The 9578-nt window shown below is 44.0% G+C and overlaps 1 protein-coding gene across 1 annotated transcript in view; it reads right to left on the bottom strand.

Annotated features, from left to right (window-relative positions):
* LOC116672503 (phospholipase D1-like) overlaps positions 1-9578 on the bottom strand; it is a 58649-nt gene that overhangs the window by 6150 nt on the left and 42921 nt on the right. Inside the window, 6 exon segments of the mRNA XM_032504388.1 lie at positions 1366-1519; positions 2182-2352; positions 4564-4613; positions 4902-5015; positions 7018-7106; positions 7780-7890. Of these exon segments, the coding sequence (XP_032360279.1) occupies positions 1366-1519; positions 2182-2352; positions 4564-4613; positions 4902-5015; positions 7018-7106; positions 7780-7890 (689 nt within the window).

A 9578-nucleotide genomic window follows, 5' to 3' on the forward strand; every position in this document is an offset into this window, starting at 1 on the left:
CCGGGGAAAAAGGGACAAAGTTAGTCAAGGGAACATGAACTCGGTACAATGGGATGGATTTAGGGATTGGTCGTTGAGAATTTTTTTCACACTCTGAACAAACAAACAAACATTTCAAGGGGGGGGGGAGTGGGAACTATGTTATGGAAGAAGAGAGAGAGTAGAGCAGAGAGAAGAGAGGGAGAGAGAGAGAGAGACGGAGAAGGGGAAGGGGAGGTAAGAGACATGGAAGACCACAGAGGACACCAGAGAAAGGTGAAAATGGTGAATGTGAGTAACTGGTGCAGGATGTTGCGAGCTGTGAGTAAGGCAACAAGAAGCAGACGTGATGATGTCACTTAAGGAGGAGGAGGTCCAATAAACTTGATGTGACGGTCTTCGGCTGTCGAACCAGTCTTAATCAATGTTAAAATCATTTACGTTGTCAAATTCTGTTGATTCTTCTGAAATCAGCTGTTGTTCAAACAGGCTTTTAGAGTGAGCGAGCGTTTTTTGAGTCTGATTTGATGAACTGTGTTTTCGGTTGTATTCTGTCTAAGTGTTGAGCACGAGGTCTCTGTCCCTAAATGTTCTCTATATCATGTCAAATATTTTTTAATGTCACTTTAATTTATATCTGCAAAGATTGGCGCCCGCAGACAGACAGACAGGACATACGAGACAACAGCACTCGACAGACAGCACACACAGACAGACGAAGACACCGGACCGAAAGACACACAGACAGACAGACAGAGATAGACAGAGCACACAGCCAGACAGACAGAGACACACCAGAACAGAGGACGACAGACACCCAAACAGAGAGACAGACAGACAGACACACCGACAGACAGACAGACAACAGACAGACAGACAGACAGGCACACAGCAGGACAGGAAGAGACACAAGACAGAGAGACAGACACACACAGACAGAAGAGACAGACGAAAGAGAGTAGACAGACACACAGACAGAGAGACAGGGACACACAGACAGACAGAGTAGACAGACAGGACCGACAGGACAGACAGAGACACAGAGACAGCGAGACAGACCACACAGCAGGAGACAGACACAACAGGACAGAGGAGACAGGACACACAGGCAGGCAGAGTAGCCAGAGACACATAAAACAGAGGACAGACAACACACAGACAGAGAGACGACACACAGACATACAGAGGAACAGAAGACACACAGACAGAGAGACAGACACACAGACATACAGAGTAAACAGAGACACACATACACACACACACACACACACACAACACACACATACAGACAAGACGACAAACACAGACAGACAGAGTAGACAGAGACAGACAGAAAGACAGAGAGACAGACAGACAAACAGACAGATATTCAGGATGTTTCAGTACTTGAAGCACTCGAGCCGGAGCTGCAGAGCGTATTTTCCAGCTTGGTACTCCTGGCCGTCCATTACCGCGGTAACCGTCTCCGAGTCCTCCACGATCACGGCCACCTCGCTGTCTCTCTTTCCCAGCATGCTCCGGTCGTTGATGTTGGCAGAACCTGCAAAAACACAAGGGAAGAAGAAGACGAGTGACATCCCGGAGTCCTCCAGCAGGCGGCGCTGCAACACCTGAACTCACACTCACATCTTCTAACATCAGGATGGGTGTGTGTGTGTGTGTGTGTGTGTGTGTGTGTGGTGTGTGGTGTGTGTGGTGGTGTGTGTGTGTGTGTGTGTGTGTGTGTGGGGGGGGGGGGGGGGTTTATCAGGATTAGCATAATAACTGGTCATTCTGGAAAATGTCGCCTGCCCTTTAACTATGTGATATTTTCCACATGGGGGGGTGTATATTATTGCCCCCTGTATTGTAATAACATAGGGGGGTGATACTTATGCCCCCTGGATTTAAAATGGGGGGGTGTATACTTATGCCCCCTGTATTAACATAGGGGGGTGCATACTTATCCCCGTATTTTAACATAGGGGGGTGTATACTTGATGCCCCTGTTTTTAACATAGGGGGGTGTATACTTTGCCCCCTGTATTTTAACATAGGGGGGTGTATACTATCGCCCTGTATTTTATGGGGGGTGTTATTATGACCACTGTATTTAACATAGGGGGGTGTTAAACTTATGCCCCGTATTTTAAGGAACATCATTTATTTTTATACTACATATTCATTCACAAATGGGGCGGTCAGTGAAAACGTGAACAGTACCGATGATGACGGTGTGGTGCGGCGATGAGCATCTCTGTGGACGTAGATGGCTCGGTGACAGCTCCTCCAGCTCGGCGTGGGTCCTCAGACCAGGACGAGATGGGAAGTGATCCATGGGGTCCACTAGCCCGCCAGACATCAACAGGACAGGCAGAGTCCAGGGTGCAGAAACTAGCGAAGACAGGCAGCCGCAGACAGCAGAAAGGAACAGACAGGAAAGGAGACAAGACAGAAGACAGACAGTCAGGACAGACAGGCGGCAGACAGGCAGACAGGACAGACAGAAGGACAGACAGACAGACAGACAGACAGACAGACAGGCAGGACAGGAGACAGACAGACAGAGAGCGACAGACGACAGACAGGCAGACAGACCAGACAGGACAGACAGAAGGGACAGACAGACAGACGACAGCAGACAGGACAGGACACGACAGAAAGGACAGACAGTACAGACAGACAGGCAGGCAGACAGGCAGTCAGAAGGGACAGACAGAAGGACAGACAGACAGAGACAGACAGGACAGGGAACAGGCAGACAGACAGGACAGGACAGACAGCAGGACAGACAGGAGAAGACGCAGCAGACAGCAGGCAGACAGACAGCAGAAGGCACACCGAAGACAGGACAGGACAGACAGACAGGAAGACAGACAGACAGACAGACAGACAGGACCGAACAGACAGGACAGGTCAGACAGACAGGCAGAAAGACAGGTCAGACAGAACGAAGCAGGACAGAAGACAGACAGCCAGACAGACAGACAGACACGACAGGACAGACAGGAGACGACAGTAAGACAGACAGTAAGGACAGGACGGACGACAGTCAGACAGACAGGTCAGGACAGACAGACAGGCAGACAGGACAGCAGAAGGACAGACAGAAGGACAGACCACGGCGACAGGGCAACAGAGCAGACAGACAGACAGGACAGCACAGACAGACAGTCAGACAGACAGACAGTCAGACAGACAGCAACAGTACACAAGGACAGTGAAGACAGGACAGGGTCAGACGGACAGACAGGACAGTTCAGACAGACACAGACAGACAGTCAGACAGACAGACGACAGAAGGACGGACGGAAGGGACAGGCAGGACCGACAGGACAGGCAGGCAGACAGAAGCACAGAAGGCAGACAGAAGGACAGACAGACAGAGACAGACAGGCAGAGCAGCAGGACAGACGACAGACAGTTCAGACAACGGTCAGACAGACAGGACAGACAGACAGTCAGACAGACAGTCAGACAGACGGTAGAACAGGACAGAAAAGACAGACAGACAGTCAGACAGTCAGACAGACAGACACGACAGACAGTCAGAAGACAGACAGACAGACCGAAGTCAGCAGACAGACGGACGACAGTCGGACAGGACAGTCGGGACAGACAGTACAGACAAGACAGGCAGACAGACAGACAGACAGACATCAGACAGACAGACAGACAGTCAGACAGACAGGAAAGTCAGAAGGACGACGGCGGACAGTCAGCGACAGACAGAACAGGACGGGGACAGACAGAAGGACAGGACAGAAGGAAGACAGACGACAGACAGGCAGACAGGCAGCAGACAGACAGACAGGGAAAGTCAGCACAAAACGGTCAGAACAGACAGACAGACAGCAGTCAGGACGACAGTCAGACAGACGTAGACAGACAGACAGACAGGACAGACAGACAGTCAGACAGCAGTACAGGACAGGACCGAAAGCCCAGCAGGGAAGGACAGGACAGAAAGACAGACAGATCAGAAGGAAGGACGGAAAGGGACAGGTCAGGACAGACAGCAGACAGCAGACAGACGGACGGCGTCAGACAGACGACAGACAGACAGACAGACAGACAGACAGGACAGGTCAGAAGGACAGCGGTACGAAGTCAGGACAGACAGTCAGACAACCGGTCAGACAGACAGACAGACAGCCAGACAGTCAGAAGGATCAGACAGACAGACAGACAGACAGACAGCAGAACAGACCAGACGGTCAGTCAGCCAACAGAAGACAGACAGACAGACAGACAGACAGACAGACAGACAGACAGACAGACAGACAGGAATCAAGGATACACACATTGGGAATTGGGGCACTGGTTCTTATCAATTTAGGGAAACAAAAGAAATCTGAATGAAATGAAACTTTGAAATGGAGCTCTTCCAGGAAAATCAGTTTTCAGTTTTAAAAATCAGCGTTCCTCCGACGCTGTTCAACGTGTCGGCGGAGAGGGACTTGTTTCACTGATAACTGAAGATCCAGATGTCCGTCATCTGGTTTAAATACCACTACTACTATTATTAATGAAGTTAAAAAAAAAAACACCAAGCTCTAAAAAATAGTAAACATCGACCCACAAGCCCCCAGCTCACAGACTTACTCTCTCTCCGCAGCTGGGAGATGATGGAGTGATCTCCTCTGTTCATGGTCCTGCAGGGCGGAGGGAGAGAGGTGGATGAGCAGCACGTCCACATTCCTCCCAACACACACACACACACACACACACACACACACGTATGTGCAGGGTTTACAGCCCTGTTGTTAAAGAGTGAAGGTGTGCTGGTAATCCAATGAAATGGCTCCTTCCAATAACCCTCAACAAACAAACTCAAACAGCCGGTGGCTTCGTGGCAGTTTTCACGTAGCAGGAACACACACACACACACACACACACACACACACACACACACACACACACACACACACACACACACACACCTGTAGTTGAAGTGCATGATGGCCTGGAGGGCGCTGCCCCCCCCTGTTTTGATGTCTCCCTCAAAGCCCGGCAGCAGCGGCGTCACCACGTAGACTCGGTACCTTTTCCCCTCCCTGAAAACATTGCAAACCACACAGAGACGCCATTATTAATTATTATATACATTATTATTATTGTTATATTTCTTCATTTGACAGCTGAACTAGGAGTCTGGGCCCAGCGAGGACGGAGCGTCTCAGTCTGGCTCTTATCTTCTGTTTGGGGAGTTTGGGAGGCGGACGCTTCAGTTCATCCGAGCTGAGCACACAACCATAACAACCCTCTAAACAACCCCCTAGTTTAACGGCTTTACAACCAGACAGATTCTTTCAGAGAAAACTGGAGCGAACGACGACATTTCAACACTCGCAACCTGCAATGTCTCCACAACGTCTTCCGTTATATCAGCTGACACTGAGACAAACATTTAGAAAAGCCTCCCTGGATTGTTTATACTGAATAAGTGTGTGTGTGTGTGTGTGTTTATATGTGTGTGTGTGTGTGTGTGTGTGTGTGTGTGTGTGTGTGTGAGTGTGTGTGTGTCCTCCGAACTTTAAATAGGAAAAACACTTAAATTAATCTTCTCAGGTTACAAACTGAACCCGTCTAAAAGTGAATGTTTTCCACTCAATAATTTGACTCTTCAGATTTCAGATGATGAACTCCCTTTCCTTTTCCCTTTCCGTATTTCCAAATCTGGATTTAAATGGGCGCACAGGTCACCCGTAACGTCTCTGATCTTTATAAAATGATCTTTATTAAAGTCTTTATTTCAAACCCCTCGTGAGAAAGCTAGAATCATACCTTCAGAGATGGCCAGCCCTGTACGGATCTCTCACAGGTGGAGTTAATTGTGTAAAAATGAACATTTGACCTAGATTGTTGTATTTGTTTCAGTGTCTCCAGTAATTTTGCCCAAATCCTTTTTTTTTCAGTCTTTAAATAAGTTGATCTTTTCATTTCTGTGGGATGGTAGGAATCCTAAAATCAGGAGGGAGTTCCCACAGAGACCCAAGAGCCAGGGCGGGCTAGCACTTCCCAATCTGAGGAATTATTATTGGATGTCAAACATACGAAATAAAATACATAATGTACTGTTTTCAGTCTCCAGAAAGGGAAATTGTGCCAAGATCATCAACATCTCTCTCACTCCACTTCGATCTCACCATCACAGTATACTTCAAACCTTGTAGTACTTTCTACTCTCAAAATATGGACACAATTTAGGCAACACTTCCAACTTCGTGACGTCTCTATGTGCAGCCCTATTTCTACTAACCACCTATTTCCTGCTTGTCCAAAGTCAAAGAGACTTTTGGTCAATATTTGCCAAACTTTAAATGAAGCATTTGACACCGATGTGAGGCCCAATGCAGAAACGGCCATTTTGGGTGTATTAGTAAGTGAGGTCTTAATAATGAACCACTAATAAGAGAAACGCGTTTGCTTTTGCCTCCCTGTTGGCTAGTGGGAGGATAGTGTTTGAGTGGAAATCTCCTAAACCCCCTTATGTGTCAGGCTTAACGACCTGATGCTATTCCTGAAATTAGAAAAAATATTAAGTATTTCTCTAAAGGATCAACTGACACATCCCATAAAATATGGGATCCGTTGTTGATGTAGGTTGAGAGGCTTGACACTCTCCCCCCAGATAATATAAGTCCCAATATACACAGTTACGTTGTCTGATACCTGATTTGAGCCTAAATGAACGGATCGGTTTCGTCTTTCTTGAATAAAAACATGGTTAAAAAAAATTATCTTCACAGAGGCCAAAGTCAAACATGAAATATGACGCTAATCAGTCTATTAGTTCCATACTGTGAGTGTGTGTGTGTGTGTGTGTGTGTGTGTGTGAGTGTATATGTGTGTGTGTGTGTGTTCTGTGATTCTGGTAAATCATTTCATGATAAGCCAGAAAGCACATCCACAGAGACAAGGTGTGACAATCATTTCAAGGTAAGGCTCAATGTACACATCAGCCGTACAAAAGTTTACAAAGTGTGTGTTACTCTAATTAAACATCTGCGTGCGTACGTGTGTGTGTGTGTGTGCGTGTGTGTGTGAGGGTGTTACCTATGTGCTCTGATAATGCGCTCGGCAATAGCGTCTCCTATCTTGTTGAAAACGGTTTTGTTGTCAGCACAGCTGATGAAGAACTGATTCTGCAAGACAGACAAACACACACACACACACACACACACACACACACACACACACACACACACACACACACACACACACACACACACACACACACACCTTTTAATATTTACAGGGAAACAGGACCCCAGTTGTGTGTATTAACCCTCATGTTGTCCTGGGGTTAAATTGACCTGTTTTTATATCAGTGTTGTTTTTAATTCCCTAAAATAACATGATTGATTCCAACGCTCTTTGCCAAGTACAAATCTCTACTTTCATTAATTTTGGGTCTTATTCAATTTTATAGCATTGTAAAACAAATGGAAGTGTTGTTGAAATAGTATTGAGTAAAAGTTGACATATTCCAGTCTGTGATTATCATCAACATCCATTCCTTTAATTTTAGTCTCAATAATTCCTAATTTCTGCTTTTCTAACTCAAACTTTAGGTATAATATCATATAAATGAGGGTTATTAATTAATTAATACATAATTTTTTTTACCATAAACTGCAAAAATAACTGTACAACTTAAAGTTATTAAGTCAGTGTTATGTAGTGTTAAACGTCAAATAAAGTGACAAACATTGAAAAAAAGTGTCAGAAACGTGAGAAAAAAGTTGAAAAGATCAACAAAAAGAAACTTGTTGATTTTCATGTTTTGACAGGAAGACAACACGAGACAACACACACCTCTATGTAGATGAAGTGCCGGCTCTTCTGGATGGTGCTGACGTAGGCGTTGTGGATGGACTCCTCGTGGTACTTGATGCCCGCCGACCAATCACCGGCCGAGCGGAGGACCTGAGGGAGCGGAGGACCAGCGAGTGGAGGACGGGACGACAGGAAAACAGTTAAATGTAAATAAAAGCTTCAACTTGCACTTTGCAAACAGGAATGTTAGTTTCATCTCGGACAACATGTTTGTGTTTGAGTCTCGAGACTCTGCAACGTGATAGTACTCGATCTCCTATTTCTGCACTTTCTGACCAAATTCCACACAACATACTAAATCAGTAATGTAAAAGTAAATACATTAGACTTTTCTTGTGTTAGCATTTAAGAAATTAGATCAGAGCAACGTATGCTGATGCATAGTTACAGCCTGATTTGTGTATGGAATTATCCATGTTATTATCCATGTTGTTATCCATGTTATTATCCATGTTGTTATCCATGTATTACCAGTACATCAATGTTATATCCATGTGATATCCATGGTACCATGTATTATTCCAGTGTCATTATCCAGTTATATTCATTATTATCCCATTTATGATCACAATGTTTATTATGTATCCATTTATTATCCATTTATTATCCATTTTATTATCCATGTTGTTATCCAGTATTATCCGTTAAATATTAAATGTTAGATAAATGGTATCCATATTCGTTATATCCATTATTATTATCCATGTTGTTATTATACCATGATGTTATCCATGTTATTATCCATGTTATACTCAATGTATATCCATTTTATTATCATGTTATGATCCATTGTATATCCATTGTATCCATTGTTATTATCACCTTATTATCCATTTATCCATTTCATGTTATTATCCATGTTATTATCCATGTAAATGTTATTATCCATGTACATTCATGTTATATTCCATGTTACTATCCATGTTATACCATGTATCCATGTTTATTATGATGTATTATCCATGTACCATGTTATTATCCATGTGCTTATACCATGTTATTGTTCCATGTTATATCATGTATCAATGTTATTTGCATGTTACCACCATGTTATTATCACTGTTGTATATCCTGTTATCAATGTATTATCATGTTAGATATACCTGTTATTTCATGTTATTATCCATGTTATCATGATTTATCCATGTTACATCCTGTTATTATCATGTTCATTATCCATGTTATCATGTTATTATTCCATGTTAAATCCCTGTTATCCATGTTATTAATGCCATGTTATACCACAGGTTATTATCCTGTTATTATCCATGTTCATGTATATCCATGTTTAACCATGTTACAAATGTTTACTATGTTATCCATGTTATGTATTCATGTTATTATCATATTTCAATGTTATTATCCATGTATTATCAATGTACATCCATGTTAATCCATGTATTATCATGTATCGTTATCCATGTTACAATCGCTAGTTTCCATGTTATTATCCATGTTACGAGTATGTCCATGATTACGCAGTTATTATCCATGTTATCAATGTTATTATCCACTTTAATCACACTCATGCACACTTAAATCAACTTGGGGGGGTAGTAGCTGGAGAGGTACTGCCAAGGTGCTCTTGAGCAACGCACGGAACCCCCCCTCCCCCTTTTTCCATGGGCAACAGATGTTGATAAGTTTCCTTTTGGGGACGTCATTTGAAATTGGAAAAAATTAGAAGTTGGAGGAAAGGTAATAAATTGCAATAATATCGTATTGTGTCATAAGTATCGTGATGATATCGTATCAGGACGCGTCTGGTGAATCCCCCC

Source organism: Etheostoma spectabile, chromosome 22, assembly GCF_008692095.1.
Source record: "Etheostoma spectabile isolate EspeVRDwgs_2016 chromosome 22, UIUC_Espe_1.0, whole genome shotgun sequence".
Classification (NCBI taxonomy): domain Eukaryota; kingdom Metazoa; phylum Chordata; class Actinopteri; order Perciformes; family Percidae; genus Etheostoma; species Etheostoma spectabile.